General features: G+C 41.1%; 1 protein-coding gene across 2 annotated transcripts; it reads right to left on the minus strand.

Annotated features, from left to right (window-relative positions):
* Positions 1-113: 113 nt before the first annotated feature.
* LOC113007168 (uncharacterized) lies at positions 114-18,847 on the minus strand. Of its 2 annotated transcripts, none has more exons than XM_080289615.1 (10): positions 17,871-18,847; positions 17,601-17,750; positions 13,097-13,236; positions 10,063-10,161; positions 9,639-9,770; positions 3,726-3,812; positions 3,592-3,633; positions 3,427-3,489; positions 2,633-2,708; positions 114-2,519 (listed from the first exon to the last, which is right to left on the minus strand). In XM_080289615.1, exons 2-10 carry the CDS (start codon positions 17,668-17,670, stop codon positions 2,113-2,115), a joined length of 1,116 nt encoding a protein of 371 aa, XP_080145741.1. In that variant the 5' UTR covers positions 17,671-17,750; positions 17,871-18,847; the 3' UTR covers positions 114-2,112. The 2 variants fall into 2 exon arrangements, with proteins under 2 accessions (XP_080145741.1, XP_080145740.1); XM_080289614.1 differs by having other exon boundaries at positions 2,633-2,711.
* Positions 18,848-19,106: the final 259 nt, after the last annotated feature.

Consider the following 19,106-nt stretch of genomic DNA (forward strand, 5'->3'; position numbering starts at 1 on the left):
TATGTGCGAGCGCATGAAGTGAAGAAAAGCAAATTAATTAGGGCAGGAAAGAATAAAATAACCTTATTTAGATAAGACGAGGAGATGTTGAAAAATACATGAAAGGACGAGAATTTTAGTGAAGTAAGAGCGGGGTTTCCTCGTACGTTATGTCATTTATTCATCTTGTACACGTCATGTAGTCAGCCGTCTTTTCATAGCCAAAATCTGAGGAAGCCACAAGTTTCTTAAAAAGATTTTATATTGTGTAAATTAGACTTCCTCAAACTCTGATTTAGAAGGAGAAAAAACTTCCCCAAAATCCCTTTCAACAAGACAGAAAGTCGGAATTCATTTGATATCAGCAAATTTCACAAATCAAATGGTTAAACAGTCCATTTCAAAAAGTCCTGTTTAAAAAACTGAACATGGTAAGTGATCAACATCAAGTCCTCATAAATTTACAGACTACAGGATTTGTATGAAAAAATAAAGTTGGAAGTTCTGAGCATTTATTGACAGATTTCACTGTTCAGCACAAACATTTTATTACATATTCATTAGAAATAAAAATTGTACAGTTTGTCTGTTAGTCTGTTTAAGCTTTTATTAATGTTAGTAATAGTATTGTAATATTTATTTCTTTATTTGCTGTTGCCATGTTGAGCTACAAGAGTTCAAAGATCTGGATTTTAAGAGTAGTCCATAACTTTTCAAGACGTTTAAAGTCGGGGCTTTCTGAAGGCTATTCCAGACGTTTAATGGGGCATTTCTAACTTCTTTAGACCTTCACAAAGGGATGATCCCAGGATCATCCCTTTGTGAAGGTCTAAAGAAGACCCAAACTGTCACCCTCAGATGAAAGGAAAAGGCTCAAGCCTGCCATGAACTGCAAACGTCTGGAACAGCAGCATCACTGTCCACAGTAAAGTGAGTATTGCTGTCTGAGAGGGTATTGATCAAGAAAGAAGCTCCTGCTGCAAAACTGGCAACTTCAACCTCAACTGAAATTTGCAGTTGCCCACATGGACAAGTCAAACAGTTTCTGGAGAAAAGTTTTATGGTCAAATGAGACAAAGATTGAGCTTTTTTGCCTAATAACACTGTACCAGCTGTCAAGCATGGTGGTGGTAGCATCATGCTCTGGGGCTGTTGTGCTGCAAATGGTACTGGTACATTACACAAAGTGGATTGAATAATGAAGGAGAAGCACTACCTCTGAGCTCATCAAATTAATCTCTAATCAACAGTTAGATGCTTGAAACTTGGACACAACTGGATGTTCCAACAGGACAATGATCCTAATGGATAAAGCAGGCTAACTAAATGACCTTCCCAAAGCCCTGACCTCAACCCTATTGAAAATATGTGGACTACACTCAACAGGTGGATCCATGCCAGGAAACGAACAAAATTAACTGAACTCTGAAGTCTATAAATTCTGCCAAGAAGAATGGTTAAATGTCCAGTCAGAATTATGCCAAATGCTTGATGATGGCTACCAAAAGGGTCTGATTGAAGTGCAACCTGCTAAGGAACGTTTCACCAAATATTAATGGTTGTGTATGTATATTTTTGAAACCCAGCCCCAAAATAAATTCAAACTTGTGCACGCAATTCTTGTTCAAATAAATGATTAAAACCTCCAAATTACCACAATATTCATGCCCATGCTGAGTGGATGTAAACTTTGTACCATAACTGTACTTCAGTTTACAATATTGGCGAATGAGTCAACACTGTTGGCTCACAGCAAGAGGATTCAGGCTCAGTCTGGGGGCTTTCTGAGTAGCGTTTGCGTGCTCATGGTCGTGCCTGTGTGGTTCTCTATGGGCTCTCTGGCTTCTAGAGTCGGTTTAGGTTTACAGGTGACTCTAAATCAGCCGTAGGTGTGGATATGAGCACGAACTGTTGTCTGTCTATCTCTGTTAGCCCCTGTGAAGGACTTGAAACCTCTCCACCTCTCATCTCATGGCAGCCCTTGAAGTAGTTAAATATATAAGAAAATGAATGATATAAGAATATTGGTGCTATAATTTAGAGCTTCATTGTAGGTGTGTAGTGGTGTTTTCTTTTACTAAAAATTCTAAAAACAAAACATGAACTCAATAAATTCATATTTCTACACTCATTTCAAAGGAGGGAGGGGTTCTCCAAGGGTGAGGACACTGACAGTGGCGCTGCTGTTGTTCCTATAGGGGTGGAGTTTAAGGAGTTTAAAGGGGTGGAGTAGCTGTTAACACCAGAGGGCGTAGGGGCTGCGTTTCCTCCCATCATGAAACCGGGCACAGGGTTGGCCATGCTGGGAGCCTGGCTTAATGTAGGGGCTACTGTGACACCTGGTGGTGCCCATGGTGAAATGTTGCCAGGCGCAGTGGGCCACGGGGCCGCCCACTGGTTTCCTGGAAGCACCTGCTGGCCCCAAGGCATGCTGGCTGGAGGGTATGTGGGAGATGAGTATGGAGAGCCACCTACAGGATGTGTGGGGAACATAGAGAGAATCTGCGAGCTGGAGAGCACTTGCTGTTGCTGTGGAGGCTCTGACGGAGGAGAAAAATAGTTTTTGTTTTTCAAATAGCGCTACACTATGAGGTGTACTGTTATTACAAATCTGCTGTTTTTAAGAGGAACGCGTCCTTATGTTTACTGATACCTGGGATCTGAGTTTGTGCCAGAGGCTCCCCCAGTGGGGTCGAAAACACTTCCATCAGCTCATTGGTGGATGAGGGCTGCTGGCAGAAACAAGGAGAGAATAAAATATAAATTCTCACCTACATGTTACCTAAAAGTGAGGAGACAGAAGTGTAGTTGTATTACAATCGTCTTATTTTGCGAGATTCCATAATGCTGCACCAAAGCTATTATAATGAGCTACTACTAAACTAATAAGTGACACTGGGGGTGAAAAAAATTATTAATTAGGATCAAAGCTAGACTTTAGTTAAAAAGTTAAACTTAAACACACTGAGCACCTGTAAAAGTATAATATACAAATAATATCATATACAAGTATACAAGAAAGATGTATACATATAGCACTATAAAATCACAATTTATTAAAGAAACTAACTGTGAAAATAATATAAACTAAACTAAAAATAGTCACGAATAACTAAAAGAGTAAGGTCATGAACCCAAGTGTCTAAAATGACTTTCCTCCTCAGGCAGGCTGCGCTCAGCCTGAGAGAGGGGACGAGGAGTTCGGACAAGCCTCCCTTTGGAGGTTTGGAGACCCCAGGGTAAAACCACAATCAACTGGAGAGATCGCATATCTAATCTGGGACAACTTCAGGATCCCCTGGGAAAAATCAGAAACTGGGAGACACTGCTCCTTAGCCACTTAGCCTCCTACCATTTCAACCCAACTTTGGACACTTGCTTTTGTCAGCTATTTCATGTGAAATATGGCTGTTATCTCACATAAAAACTTGTATTGTTGTTTTATACCTGCTTTGTCTGCTGTGATGAAACATCTGGCCGTGGGCTGAACAGATCTTCAAGAGCTGGTTCCTGTAAAGTAAGCAAGTCCATGTATAAAAACACAGAAATATTTTGTTTAAATTTGGGATCACCTTCATTTAGAAAAAGTGAAGATGATTAAAAATAATGAACCTCTGCTGCTGAGCTCTTGTGTAGAACCAGTAAAGAAGCGCCCTGAAACAGAAAAAAAAACCAACAGTGGTGAGTGAAAGCTAACAAATAAACCAACCAAAAGCACAGGGACAAAAAAAAAACTTCTTTCTGACTTGTGTTGGTGTCTCTGCAGGCTGCTGCGAGATCTCTCGGTCCACATGCTGACAAACTTCCTGGATGTCGAGGAACACTGGATGTGCCTGAGAGACACAGATAAAACATCTTACTGCTGTGCAAACTCTTAACAGGCCAATGCAGCCACATGCAAAACAAACTATAGTGACAATCATTCTCGTTCACGATGAGCTGGCTTTTTAAAGTTTGCTTTGCATGCCTGTTTTGAGGAGAATGTAAGTAAGTAAGTAAAATGTATTTATATAGCGCTTTTCACAGATAAAAATCACAAAGTGCTTTACAACACAAGAAATGGAAATATAAAACAATGTAACAGTAAATAAAACAGCAATGTAATACAATAAAACAATAAAAAAACAAAGGAGGAAATTATTCAAATGCTTTTCTAAATAAAAATGTCTTAAGCTGTTTTTTTTAAAAGAATCAATGGAGTACGTGCAGCGTAGAGACAGTGGAAGAGAATTCCACAACCGTGGTGCCAAAGTCTGAAAGGCATGATCACCACGAGTTTTAACCCTCTCAGGCTCAAATTAAACTTTTTGTTGCTAATGCACAACCAAGTCCTGCAGTGGTACTTCTGAGTAAAAAAAACCTCATAAAATATGTTTGTGGGGTAATCAGGTTGTTAGTTTTTAACTGTTGCAAATCGGCAACGCCTGCCTCAAGAGGGTTAAAACGAGTGCGCGGTACCACCAGCAGTCTCTCATCTAATGAGCTTAAAGCTCGAGAAGATGAATGTGGTTTCAGCAGGTCAGATAAATATTGGGGAGCTTGACCATGTAGGGCCCTAAAGGTTAGAACTAAAATTTTAAAATGAAACCTAAAACTTACAGGCAACCAGTGAAGGGAGGCTAAAACTGGAGTAATATGAGATCTTCTCTTGGTGCCTGTTAAGAGACGGGCTGCAGCATTCTGCACAGTCTGAAGACGATTTAAGGCTGATTTGTTAAAACAAGTAAAAAGAATTGATTGAATTGATAAACTCTTTTGCAAGAATATCAGATTACTCAATTAACTGGTCAAAATCTACAGTCCTACCGATTAATTGCTCCTTCCATAATTCCTCTTCTACACCACTGCAATCGGGAAATATAAAATATTTAGGTATTAATGTTTCTCCCAAGCTTGCAGATCTAACTAAATTAAACCATATCCCACTTTTAAAGAAGGTAGAAGATGATCTGGCTAGATGGAAATGTCTACCCATATCACTCATGGGAAGGGTTGCCGCTATAAAAATGATGGTCTTACCAAAAATAAATTATTTATTCTCAATGATCCCAACTAAACCGCCACAAGATTGGTTCAGATCGCTAGATTCATGTATGTCCAAATTCCTTTGGAAAAATAAACCCCCACGTATAAGCTTAAAAACACTACAAAAGACCAAGGATAAAGGAGGACTAGAACTGCCTAACTTTCAGCACTACTTCTTAGCCAACAGGCTTCAGTTTATCTCAGGATGGCTAAAACATACCCTCTTAGATGAACTTTGGCTAGATGTAGAACAAGCACTTTGCAATAATCTAGAGATCTCAGACCTACCATTTATCAGCTCAAACATCCAACGACATGAATGCTTTAAAAGCATCAACATCAGCTCTTCTCTGACAGCATGGTGGGAGTTTCTAAAATTGACGGCGTCTTCATTAATCCCATGCAAACGTACACCTATCTGGAACAACCCTGACATATTACAAAACAATAATATGATAAACTTTTCAGATTGGAGTGGTAAAGGAATCAAATATTTAGAACATATACTAGAAGGAACAGAATTTATTTCATTTGACGGACTAGTTACACAATATGGGATCAACAAGAAAAGATTTTTAGAATATCAACAAATTAAATCCATAGTAAAAAAGAAATTTAAACCGGGTCAAGTTGAACTACAAACACCACCAAGTGTGGTTCAATTTCTTACTCTTAAACCCCCCAAATTACTATCCAAAATATACAGAATGCTTTCTAAAACAGATGAATCAATATCACTTCCTATTGCAAAATGGGAAGCGGATTTATCAGTTAACTTAGACCTAAACTTCTGGTCTCAGATTTGCTTAAAAACCTTTCATCTAATTAGAAATCCCAGTCTTCAATTAATTCAATACAAAATATTACAGAGAGTGCACTATACAGGTCATCGGATGTTCAAGATGGGCTTTACGTCTACCAACAACTGCTCACACTGTCAAGGCAATACACCAGACAATTACATCCACGCTCTTTGGTTCTGTCCACCAGTTCAGAAGTTTTGGCGCGAGATATGTGACGACTTATCGAAGTGTCTGAAATGTAACATTCCAACTTCCCCCTTAGTGTGTTTGTTGGGCAGCTTAGATAATGTCACTTCAGAAAAGAATATCGCCCATATGGTTTTCACTGCCCTATGCATAGCCAAGAAAACAGTCCTCATGAACTGGAAAAATAAAAATAATCTTAATTCTAACCAATATAGAAATTATCTATTAGATTACATTAGTCTTGATACAGCCTCTGCCACCACATCAGATCAATTGCTCTGGGCTCCTTTGATCAGCTCCATCACCTAGTGGGGGTGGGGGGGTCATAGTTTGGTCCCTCCTTCACTGTTGTGATTGGTGTGGGGGTAGGGACAGGCTTAGGGCGTCGGGGGGGTTCCCTGGAGGCATCTTCCTTGGGGGGCTCAACCCGGGGTAGCGGTCATGTCCGGTTAGGGGCTCTGTTGGCTCTCAGGTGACTGTTTCCTCGCGGCTGCGTGCAGCGGGGCTAGGGGAGGGTCTGTGCTGACGGACGTGGGTTACTGACCTGGTAGCCTGGCTGCCCCTGGGTGGGTCCGGGATGGGCGTGAGGTTCTGGGGGCGCTCCGTCTCTGGGCTGGGACCCGGACCGGGCCTCGGGGGCTTGGGTCCTGGTTGGTGTGTTGCCGGGGTTGTGGGCGGGTGGGTGCATGGGGGCCCAGCCCTGGAGCAGGGTGCCGCCGGTGCATCGAGCCACCTGGGGGGCTCTTCAACTGGTGGGGGAGATTGTCACATCTTGCAGGAGCTTTCCTCTCCTCAGGAGCTCCCTCTGCAGGAGGGGGAGATACAGGAGAGGTGGAGGAAGATCTCAGCCTGGGTGTTTATTGTCTTATGTAGTCTGGAAGATGAGTGGATGGTGGGGTGGGTGCAGTTTTCTCTGTGGTGGGGTTGGGTGGACTGTCCCAGGCTCTGTGGGGCCGGGAGGCGCTGCTGCACTGGGCCCGGTCTGGATGGGCCTGGGCCCCCTTTCCCTGGTGGGTCGCGGAGTATGGGGGTGCCTACTGGGGTCAGCGTGGGAGCTGGCCCCAGGGAGGGGTCACTTGCCCCTCCCTTCCTTCCCTCCCCATCTCCAGCTGCCTCCCTCTTCCCGCTCCACCACAACCACCCACACATGCAGGACCTTGGAGTAGGGGTATGTCACCAGGGTGCAGAGGAGGCACTGCAACTCCCCCTGGCTTCTGCTCCGCAGCTGCTGGGTGAGCCCTCATCTGGGACTCTCCTCAGCTCTTTCTGGGACAGTGGCGCGGCTGCCCCTCTGTTGGTCTTCCTTGGTCTCTTGTGTTCTGGGGGCCTCTGGATGTCTGGAGTTTTGATCTCCTCCATACCTGCTTCATGCCCTGGAGGACGGGGCTGTGGCCCCCCCACACCCTCTAGCAGATTATTACAAGAAGGAACCTTTTAAAAAACAAAAAACAAGCGCGTCCATGCTCACAGGTGTACACACGGGTGATCACACCCACAAACTACACCTTTTTTGGCTCCTACCTCAAAGCACACTGTGTTCTGTTGATCTTATGTGCTGCACAATGATGTTTAATATTTGGTATTTGCTGTCATATTCCCATATATCATTGTGATGTTGTTTGTTCTGTTGCTCTTGTTCTCTTCTGCTTGTTTTCTTTTTTCTTTCTCAGCAGGTGATCCAGGTGATTGATATATGCATTTTTTTCTTCTCTGCCCATTCTGTTGGTTTTTGTCTTTTGCCCTTCTCCCCCGTCCCTCTTCTCAGCTGTTTCTCTTTCCCTCTTTCTTTCTCCCCTTCTTTCCCCCAGTCAAGTCTGTCCCGTATTCAGTAAGTGAAAATAAAAGAAACAATAAAAGGTGAATCAAATGGACCATTACGGCAAGGCTGGGATGGTCAATTTGGTAAAGTAAATCCGTTGGGCATCTTTCTTTGCCTTTAGACAACAATTCTGATGCAAAAGAGCCAAACGGGACAGGCAAAAAAAAAAAAAAAAAAAAAAATTAAAATCGGTACTTTCTATATTGTTTGCTGTGTGTAGACATAAGTTCTATAACTTATGATCAAACAAACAAACAGAATAAATCATCTGACATTGTTCAGGCACACAGGCTGGACTGCAAATAAGTGGAAAAGCAGCCAATGTCCAAAGAAAATCTTTAAAAGACTTTTCTACAGCCTGAGGAGCTATTGCCCCAAACCACCCTTGATTTCTTCAACAAAATATGAAGAAATCAAGGGTGGCTCAAGAGTTTTTCACAGTATTACATATGTATATGTATCAGTAAATTATCTCTTTTCCCTGCCCTTGAGCACCACAACATGTGAACACAAAGGTTTCTCTGTACTGAAGAAATCACAAGTAGATATGCATGACAATTTCTTTAGTGCTTCTTAACATTTTGTCTTTTAAATTTGAATCCCCCCAAAATGAACTCCCTTAAATTAAAGCATTTCATCATCAACTGACATGTTTTCATACAATACCCAACATTAACATAAACACAACTAGTGGTTAAATTGCTGCACACAATAAAGACTTTGACTGACTGCAGACAGCAGAACAGTAGTCTCAGAGGGCTTACCAAAACAGACCCTATTTGTTTGCATGTCATGGAAAAAACGCCTCTCAGCGTGTGATGCCCCATTGCGAAAAAAAAAAAGAGAAAAGAAAAGAGAAGCTAAAAAAGAAAAAAGAAAAAAACAAAACAAGTAAAAAGACACAACTATAGTAGTCTAAACAGGAGGAAATAAAAGCATGAATAATCATCTCAAGTTCAGGCTTTGACACCATTAGTCTGAATTTTGAAATATTCCGTAAATGATAAAAACAGTTTCGGACCAGCTGTTTAGAATGCTGCTCGAGCAAGCTAACTGTATTTATTTAGAATGAACTTTAATGCTACACAGATAAATACACTGCACAGAAATTGAGGTTTCTCTCCTCCGTCCAGACTGAATCTGTCAAACATGCACTGTTACTGTGAGCAGTAAATTGCAAAAAAATGCCTCCTGCATGAAAATGTATATTTTCATTGAGCCTGGCTCTGCTGGAGGTTTCTTCCTGTTTAAAGGCAATTTTTCCTTCCCACTGTCGCCAAAGCGCTTGCTCATAGGAGTCATATGATTCTTGGGTTTTTCTCTGTATGTATTATTGTAGGGTCTACCTTACAATATAAAGCACCTTGAGGCGACTGTTGTTGTGATTTGGCGCTGTATAAATAAAATTGAATTCATTTGAATTTCATCTAATTTTTTTAATATATCAGAAGGTTACTGGTCCATTCTGTACCCCACCTCTCACAGCTGCGATAGGGTCCAGCCCCCCTGTGACCCTGATAAGCTGAAGAGAATGGATGGTTTGATGGTTAAATGAAGTTAAATAATGCTGATAAATCATGTCAGCATTAAATTGCATTGTGGTGGCTCAGTATTTTTTTATGTGCTTAAACAACTATACTTGCTATATGTGCCCACTGGAGGAGTTATAGTAAACATTTTTGCTAATAAATGACTTATTAAATCATTTTTATATAATAATCTATTAAATGTTTATATGTTATGTGGCAGTATTAGCAGTATTAGCATTAATATTAGCAGTATTTAATAACACCACCTGTTTCTGCTTTAGTACTGTGTTTCGTTACCAGGTTAGCCATCTTGATGTAGAAGAGGATGTAGTTGTCTTGATGCTGGTAGATGTAAGCCAGAGCTCTGGGGTCAGACTCATCTTTGGTCAAAGAGCTGATCCTGCTCCTCTCATGGTCGTGAAGAACAGCCTGAAATGAGGATTTATCTTTTATTTATTATACAAGAAACTCTAACCACCAAAATAAGAACAGCTTTATGATACTGATCCTCAGCACTTGTGTAAATATCATCTCCACCTCTTAAGATTTTCCAGTTTTGGAAAATAAACTGCAGTGTAATAAAATACTTTTATTATGCAATCCAAGCATGAACTGTCCACTGAAGAATCACAGTCATTTTAAGACTAACTATCAACCTAAAGGGGGCGCTACAATTTGAGGACAACACAACACATGTTGGGAAATCCCTTGCTTGACTCACCCCGGTCCTTTCATCCAGAATTTTCAAGCCACTGGAGGAAATTTTCAACCAAATTCTCCTCTTGTGGATTCCCTGTTTCCTTCCTGCTACCTCAAAGCCCTTTAGCACACACACATTCACACAACAGCACAGCACAGGTGAGCTGAATAAGAAGTAAACATGAAATGACAGACATATATTCCAATGAGATAAGTCAGAGCACACATAAAAAGCGAGATGAATCTCACATTAAGGAGTAAAGCTAAACGAATTAACCGACAGAGCAGTTCTGACATATTTCACAGTCATTGTGTCTACGATTGATGTAACACCACCAGTAAGCATGCCGGGACAGCCGGAGGGAACATTGTATCTGCAGCCAGAAGTGGTCTGCTGAAAGGACCTCTTACAAACCAGGATGTACAGATCATTGCTGCTAACAAAAAAGCAAGTGCTTTCTTTGATGGTTTACTTTGTGAAATTGTTTTAATCCATGATTTATAGCCACAAAAACATTGGCAGTGGATCTCTTTCAGTCCCAATCGATCTGGGTAGGTTTTCTAAGCACTTTTTCCTACTGGAAGCTGTCTTTGCTATTGCTGAGTGTGTGGTTTGGGTGGTTTTCGCAGGTTGCTTTTTATATTATATTTCATAAAGGTGTCCTCTTCTCAGCATTATACACATTTTATTGATAAATTATTATATTTAAATTGTATAAAATATATAGGTCTCAAAACATGCAACAAGTATACCGTGCAAAAGTCTTGAGTCACACTTCCAAGCAGCCAGATGTTCTCGCGGTTTTTTAAAACTGGTCTTGACAAACATCAGGCATGGCTCGAGACCTTTGCACAGTACTGTACACAGCTTACATTATTCATATGCAAAGCTGCGATTCTGCAGTTGCTATCAAACAATCACCCAGAGACCCTGAATTGGCCTTCACAGCAGTCAGATCTGTGTCAAACACATCCTGAGCTACTCCACAGTCACCTGCACAAAGTTCACTCTTTGATTCTATTTGCTGAGTGATTTGTGGTTTGGCTCCTGCCGTCTGTATTTTTATACTCGTTACTATGATGTCCTTCCTGTGACTGCGATCGGTGACTCACACCAGTGCTGTAGTGTGTTTCTTCTAACTGTGTTGTAATGTATTGTGTATGGTATAAACATTTATATTCAAAGCAGTGTGTGTGTGATCGCTGATTGCAGTTTAAAGTTATTCACACTACATTAGATGCATGCTGACACTGACGGTCTTGACAGATCGCACAAGTGTGATTACAATTTTGAGTGATTGTGACCTCGCTCTGTCCGTTCCCCGTGGACCGTGTCTTTTTATCGTTTATTATTGTTTCCCCCCTTTTTTGACTTTTTACAAAAGCTGTGGCGCGCTTCTCCAAACAAACTCTCACTGCATCATGCAAAGTCCTTTGAGATTAGAAGAACACGTCAGGAGTCAACAGGATGTCAGAGGCATTACAAGCCATTTTTCCACAGCAGGAATGTTCCCACAACTCATTTTCTTTCTGAAAAAACAAAGACACTGCTCATTCATCAAACATAGAGTTAAAACTGTGTTAAGGAAGAGTTTCTTTTTAAAAAATATTTAATAATAATGCTTTGTCAAATTCAAATGCCATCAGAAAGGTCTACAAAGGTCCAAAAACTACACATCGAGTCTGTTTCTGACAGTTTTCAGTCTGCAGTCTGTGAGTATTTAAAACCTTGTAGTTAGCAAATAAACTCAAACACAAAGAAAAACTTTAAGATCTGAACTCACTGATGCATGCTCTTCCACTGAAACAAACAGCAATCAGGAGCTTTTCCTACGTATGACTCATATCATAGACAGTGCATAAAAAATGTGCATGAAACAATACGTGTTAACTTACATCACAGAGGCTTCCTCTAAAAATAACCATAGATTTAACACTCTGCATGGAGCTGGATTTAAGTGGTTAAAGTTAGTTTTTAGAGCCTGTGCAGCACCGTCACATGCTAGTACAGATGTGTTGCTGCTAAAAGACTTACATTTAGCTAACTAATAACACTGATATCTCAGTGGAAAACAAGGAAACTGAAACTAAAAAGCAGTCTAAGGGAGTCCTTTCTGTACTGCCCCCGGCTTCACAGATGGGTTTTATATTAATAAACAAAAAAATGGATACACTGTCCACTTTCACTCTCTGTCTCTGAAGCTCTGAGTGGCTCTTCTTTGTTGGCTAGCTGCCTTTGTTAGCTGTAATGTTATATGTAATGTAATGTAATGTTTGAGTTGTAATTGAACTGCCAGTTTAGTGTCTTTTCTTTCGCTGTGACAGTTTTTTAGAGTAGGGCTCTGAGGTGTAAATTAACCTTAACACATGTGATGTTTTGTTTTCACTTTAAAAGCAAGGCAGATCTTTATAATGACCTGCAGAGCTCAAGTCAAAAACGGAGTCAGTAAACCAAACGGTGTAGTGGCTTTGGCCTTCTTTTATATACAGTCTATGGTTAAAAAACTAAAACAGAAGACAGAAAGTAAGTTCTAACTGTCAACACCACTGAATCTGAATACTTAAGATTGGGATCTTTAAGTACAGTATAGCACATGATTTTCTTTTCTGTTGCTTGTCACCTAACTTACTTTAAAGATTTATTCCTTTCTTTTTAGATGGAAGGGTCACCACAAGACAACAAGGACTTTCTTATTTTTCATTTTTATCTTGGAACCAAAAATGTCTGTGATAACTTTCATGCAAATCCTCCATTAGATATTGAGACATCTGAGCGCTGACCGAAATGGACAGAAGGACAGAAAAAATATATCCTCCCAGATCTTGACGTAGCTTTTAAATACTTTTGCTGTGATGCTTAAAAAAATATTGGTCTGTGAAATACAAGTACCTCCAAATGATAACATTAATCTCAGCAGTCATGAAATATTAAACGTCTGGTGTTTATCTTTGATTTTTTTCTCTGATAAAGTGAAAAAATGAAGATTGATCTTATAGGAAATCAACCAGTTTAATCAAGAGCAGACAGAAGTCAGTTTACTTTGGCGGTGGACTACCTTTAGTTTCATCATGGAGTCTCTGCACATCTTTTCTCCGAGGGCGTCGGGTACTGGGTCCATGCCAATCAGCTTGGCTTTGTAGCGAACTCCTTCCCCGTGGAAGCGAGACATAGTATCCATGGATACCATGGTAGCCCCTGGGAACCACGAAGAGAGGACATAAAGGGTCAAATTATTATGAGGATGAATTTGTGTGAGAGCACAGAAATTCTTACATGTGTATATTTTGGTTAATTAACGGATTTAGGATAATGTTTGTGTGTCACAATTTCACTAAAACCTATGTGTATTTGTGTATTTGATGTCCGCACGCCTTCAAATCATGTGTTTACAAAGATTGCAGTATTTGTGGTTTATATGAGTAAATATTTGTGTGTATGTATCTAAAACTATGCGTATGTGTACACAGGGCGTTCCTTGTGTGTAAGCAAACTGCAGAGCAAGCATCTAACTGATGCCGAGTCAGTGTTTCAATCCATTTCCCGACATGAAACAGGTAATTTAGCAATAATGCAAAAGTGTGACTGTAGCAAAGGTCGACTCCTAAACGGCTTCATTTGCGTCACGTAACAGTTTTACGGGATTTTAGTCACTGTTTAGTTCGAAGGTGAACACAAACAGACCGACACAAAGCTACAGACTGGCAACAAATTAAAGGGAAATCAACACAATTCAGCTCATTTCAGTTTTATTTCTATAGTTCCAAATCACAACAACAGTTGCCTCAATGTGTTTTATATGTTAAAGTAAACAATCGACAATAATACAGAGAAAACCCAAAGCAGTTGATGACCCTTCTAACAAGCCCTTGGCGACAGTGGGAAGGAAAAACTCCCTTTTAACCTCTGGCAGAACCAGGCTTAGGGAGCCGCAGCTATCTGATGGCTTGATTTGATGCTGGACTGCAGGATATTTTTCTCAAAAGATCAGCCCAGAAACCTGCCCAGTGTCTAGCTGGGCTGACATTTGGTGACCGTGAAGCCCATAGCACATGACTGACTCTCCACTCAGTCTCCACTCATGCCCTATGGGTGACATAAATTAAGCAATATAAATAAGTAAAATTTTATTTCTATATGACCTTTTGAGACAAAGATCACAAAGTGCATCACAACTAAACAGGAAGCGTGTTAGCAGAATTGTCCAGGTAGCTTTCACTGCCGTTGGTATAGAAATGCCTCACCTCTCTGTTGTTGTCAATGGACTATTTCTGCTGACACGGTCAGATCAACCCCTGCACTGACATGCTCAGGCCTCTAGGAAAGGTGCGTTGGGTTTCTTTACATATCAAATCAATAAGGAGCTTTCACTTCACCAGCTTGTGTGCAAGTCTTCTATATTAATTTTTTATTTCTATGTGTTCATTTGAAGACACACATTCCAGCTATAAACGGCTACAGTGGATGACATTTAGATGTTATAGCTACACTGGCAAATAAAAGTTGAACTACCAATCTGTGTCACACTTCATGAACTCATCAGTTCTGATTTATAGTTTTCTTGTGAGAATTTGGTAGTTTTGGTCCTCTAAAGAAGTCGAAGCTCCTGCAACACTCGTGGTATAAACTTTGCTGCTTGACCAGCCCGTTTCAACTTGTGGCCTTCATCGGGGTGCTTGGTAACAATTTCCCAGCTAACACAGGCTGTCGTACTTTGATTTACACCGTAGGAAAATACCAGTGCTGAGCAGTCATAGCATCGTTAAAAAAAAGAGAACTGGATAAGATCAGAACTTAGAAATATGTTGCTTCTGTTGGCTCAGATAACAGACATCTGTGAATGCTTTGGACTTTACAGCCCATGAAATCCAATATTCACTTCAGGGTCCGACATCTTTTTAATCACACTTGCTCTTCTGCTCTTAGCCGCTTCTGACTTAAGCAGTGTTTGATAACGTAGACCGGAATCTTTTCCCAAGAGCTTTGAATCATGCTTCGAATGAGTGAAAGTCTTGGAATATTTCGCAACTTGGCAGATACTTTAATTTAAGACATAGTTTTCTTCTGATTAAAGTCAGAATCACTGAGACTGCATTTCTCGAAAATCTTAATTGCAAATTTATTCAGAAATTGCTTTTGTTCCAGATTAGCTGCAACTCACATGGCTTTAAAACTTGTGATTTTCTGTGCCTTGTGTTTTATTTGAAACTGTAAAGCACTTTGTCTAGAAAATATTAACTACAAAAGATGCAGAGCTGCTTTAGGTCAGTTGTAGCAATGTTGTGCTGACTGTGGAGCCCATTTGAGTACCAAGAACTCATTGTCGTGTTCAAGAAACCAGTCTAAGATCATAAATCCATCATTGTACCCTGTAGTTACAAAGGGATGGACATGGTCAGCAGCAATACTCAGGTAAGCTGTGGCTGTTTAACGATGCTCAGTTGGTAATAAGGGGCCCAAAGTGTGCCAAGAAAATACCCCCCCACACCATCACATCAACGAGCTGTTCAGCAGCCTGAACTGTTGATATAAGGCAGGTTTGCCCCATGTTTTCATGTTGTTTATGCAAAATGTTGACCCTATCATGTGAACAACAGAAACTGACACTCATCAAACCAGGCAATGCTTTTCCAGTCTTGTGTTGTCTGTTTTTGGTGAACCTGTGTGAACTGTGGTTCAGTTTCCTGCTCTTGGCTCCAAGGTGTGGTCTGCTACTGTAAGTTCAGAGCTCTTCTGCGTACAGTAGCTTGGTTGTAACAAGCTACTGTATGCAACTATGTAACAAGCTTTCTTTATTTGAGTTTTTTCCCAATGTTGTGATTATTTAGAAGATTTGTTAGTTATTTTCATGCTCTTAGTTAAAAAAAAAGAGTTTCTTGTGTTTCCTTTAGTGTAAAGTTATTGTGTGTATGCATTTGTCTCCTGTGTCCTTGCGTTTAGTTTCACGTCCTTTGTGTCATTATTCATGTCGGTTTCAGCTGTCTCATTTCCCCCGTTTCTATTTCCTCAAATGAACCCTTTGTGTATTTATTGCGCTGCCTTCCTTTTGCTTTTTGTCTTTGAGTCTCTGTTGTCTTCTCCCATTTATTGGCAGTAAATTGGATTACATTTGTTTTTCTTTCGCAGATTTTAATTTTGGATCGCAAACTAGCCATCATTCAAGTGCTTTGTGTTTTATTCCCGCCTGCCTTTGGAGTCTGCTTTTGGCTCCCTTTGCATCTGACCAGTCTCCTCTGACCTCTGTCATCAGCAAGACCCTTTTGCTCAGAACTGCCGCTCTATGGATATTTTCTCCTTTCCAGAGAAAGCCATATGGGAAAAATCCCAGTAGATTCTGAATTATTCAGACTATCTGGCGCCAACATTCAAAGTCGCATAGGTCACCTTTCTGCTTGATTCTAATGCTCGGTTTGAGTCTCAGCAGTTCATTTTGATCATGTCTACTTGCCAAAATGCACCGAGCTGCTGCCGTGTGATTGGCTGAATAGATATGTGTTAATGAACAGTTAAAGAGGTGTACCTTATAAAGTGGCTGTGGGTTTTATTTGAGAGCTACAGTCTAAAGTGATCATATTCTCATAAAATCATGATTGCTCTTGATGGCAGTTAATGTGTCAAAGACGTCTCTAAAAAAGATTATGTAATATCTACTGTCGGAGATTAAAGTTCCTCTGACGGTCCGTCATTTTGCTGACCACACAGCTGCTTTGCAAATGGAAACGCCTAAACTGTTGAAATTTACACCTCATAAACAGACATTTATCCGCTTCACATGAAAGCTTCTTGCAGCTGGAAATGTGCCAAATGATTTACAGCCACCGTGTAAGCTCATATTTTTCTCCCACAGCTGGAACAGGACATAACAGAAGAACAAAACAAAGCGTTACCTGCAAAAGCTTTCAGTTCCCATCAAATCTCAACAAACTCACTGTGCTAGGACTAACAGCCAAACATACTGTGATATTGTCAGCGCTGTTTATATTATGCATGGAAAGTGCAATTTAGACCCACTAACTTAAAGTAAATAGTGGCTCTTTGGCAGAACTGCTAGTCTGTTTTTAAAAGCTCATAAGATTTTCATTTTACTTAAAGGTTTATTCCTGGTGCTTAGTTTTAAAATCCCATAAAGATCAGAATCTTGGCAGCTGAGCCCAAAATAGCCCAGCTGGAAATGAGCTCTGTGTGCCACAACATGCAATGCCAGTGGAAAAATAAGCAAGCAGAAGGGAGTTCACCTGGGCAGCTGATGTGAAAGCTGAAGATAACTTCTGAGAACTGAATTAGTCTCTGAGGCTTTATGTATCTGCTTCAAATGTGCAGCGATTAGAGGAAACAGTTTGAAGAGCCTGGATGAAAATAGATCCAGAGCCAGACTCAGTCAGAGGCGTTTAGCACACACTGCAACTGAACAGCAGTAAAATATGCCTTTGCTTACAGTCTAAGCACATCCACGCTTTGCATTGTTAGCCTTTCATGCAGCTTTGCGTCATTCTGGAGGGAGCACTCTTTACTGACATTATTAACTTTGAACCTTACGGTCAGCTGAGACCAAACACTTGTACCTGTTATACTTGCTGTGACAGTGGTTTGGCTCAGCGCAGGAAAACTTCCAGCCGTTTGCTGTGTCTCCATCACGATGACGTCTGCTTAGAAAATCAACGCAAGCAGGACAGAGGATCCCGTGAAAACAGTGAGCCCGTCACAATTGCTGGCTGCAAAACAGAATTTGAAAACCAAAGGTATTTTGTAAAACAATCCCTCTAGTACTTCTGGTAGTATTGTAGATTTTTTGAATCTAAAAGCAGAAGACTAAAACCTTTGATCCACCTCACCTGCTCAGAGTGTGTTTCTGCTCTCTCCCTGCTGCTTGGCTTGTCTGCAATATCTCAGAGTCAAAGGTCAGGCTGCAGATTCACTGGTGATATATTAACATCCGCTGGGAGGCCCAATTACATGGGAATCCTTGTAGACTGAAGAAGGTCTAATAGGAAGGACAGACAGTTCATGGTAATTTCCCTCTCAGGGGATGAATGTGAGGTCATGCCTTTCCCTCAAGGACAGATTTGGGTGGTATTTTCTTAAAATAACAGCTGAGGTTCTCTGAAAAACTCTGCAGGAAGGGTGGTTGAGAGAAGCCAGAAAAGAGCAAATGCTGAAAACAAAGGAAAGATAAGGATAAAAGTTTACAAACATATCAGACAGATATGTTTTCAGAAATAAGTAGATGAAATATTAATTGCAATGTTATGTAATCCCTCATAATACCACAAAAGGATTCCCTTCGTTTAAAATTGTTATTCTGTTTGTACTCATCGCAATGCAAAAACTACCAACATGAACTTCATGAAAGTCGGTCAACAAAAAGATGGACACATTCAGTTATGCCAAGTGTCTGGACCCCTCATTAAAATGCTTTAATTACAATGTTGGGCTTGGCAGATTAAAGCTTTGTGGTTTAAATGTAGCTTTAATGTGATACCTGGTATCTCAGCGTCCATCCATCTTCATCCGCTTTATCCGAGGCCGGGTCGCGGGGGCAGCAGCCTAAGCAGAGAGGCCCAGACCTCCCTCTCCCCAGCCACCTCCTCCAGCTTATCCAGGGGAACACCAAGGCGTTCCCAGGCCAGCCGAGAGATATAATCTCTCCAGCGTGTCCTGGGTCTGCCCCGGGGCCTCCTCCCGGTGGGACATGCCCTGAACACCTCACCCAGGAGGCGCCCAGGAGGCATCCTTGTCAGATGCCCGAACCACCTCAGCTGGCTCCTTTCGATGTGGAGAAGCAGCTGCTCTACTCTGAGCCCCTCCCGGATGGCTGAACTTCTCACCCTATCTCTAAGGGAGAGGCCAGCCACCCTTCGGAGGAAGCTCATTTCTGCCACTTATATCCGCGATCTCGTTCTTTCGGTCACTACCCACAGCTCGTGGCCATAGGTGAGGGTAGGGACGTAGATCGACCGGTAAATTGAGAGCTTCGCGTGCATTTTTTAATTTTAAAGGGGCACTCTGAGCATTTTTATTAGTTTGGGGGAACAGACTACTCACACACGTTCACAAGAGCAATACTAACA

Source organism: Astatotilapia calliptera, chromosome 15 (genome assembly GCF_964374335.1).
Source record: "Astatotilapia calliptera chromosome 15, fAstCal68.1, whole genome shotgun sequence".
Lineage (NCBI taxonomy): Eukaryota > Metazoa > Chordata > Actinopteri > Cichliformes > Cichlidae > Astatotilapia > Astatotilapia calliptera.

What these genes read in the sequence shown, in the direction of transcription:
- LOC113007168 (XM_080289614.1), bottom strand. Translation starts at nt 17,670, where the DNA reads ATGGAGACACAGCAAACGGCTGGAAGTTTTCCTGCGCTGAGCCAAACC. An exon ending in ACATCAAGATGGCTAACCTG is followed by an intron (nt 3,813 to 9,638) that starts GTAACGAAACAC and finishes TGTGTCTCTCAG; the next exon opens with GCACATCCAGTGTTCCTCGA. An exon ending in GGCACAAACTCAGATCCCAG is followed by an intron (nt 2,520 to 2,632) that starts GTATCAGTAAAC and finishes CTCCTCCGTCAG; the next exon opens with AGCCTCCACAGCAACAGCAA.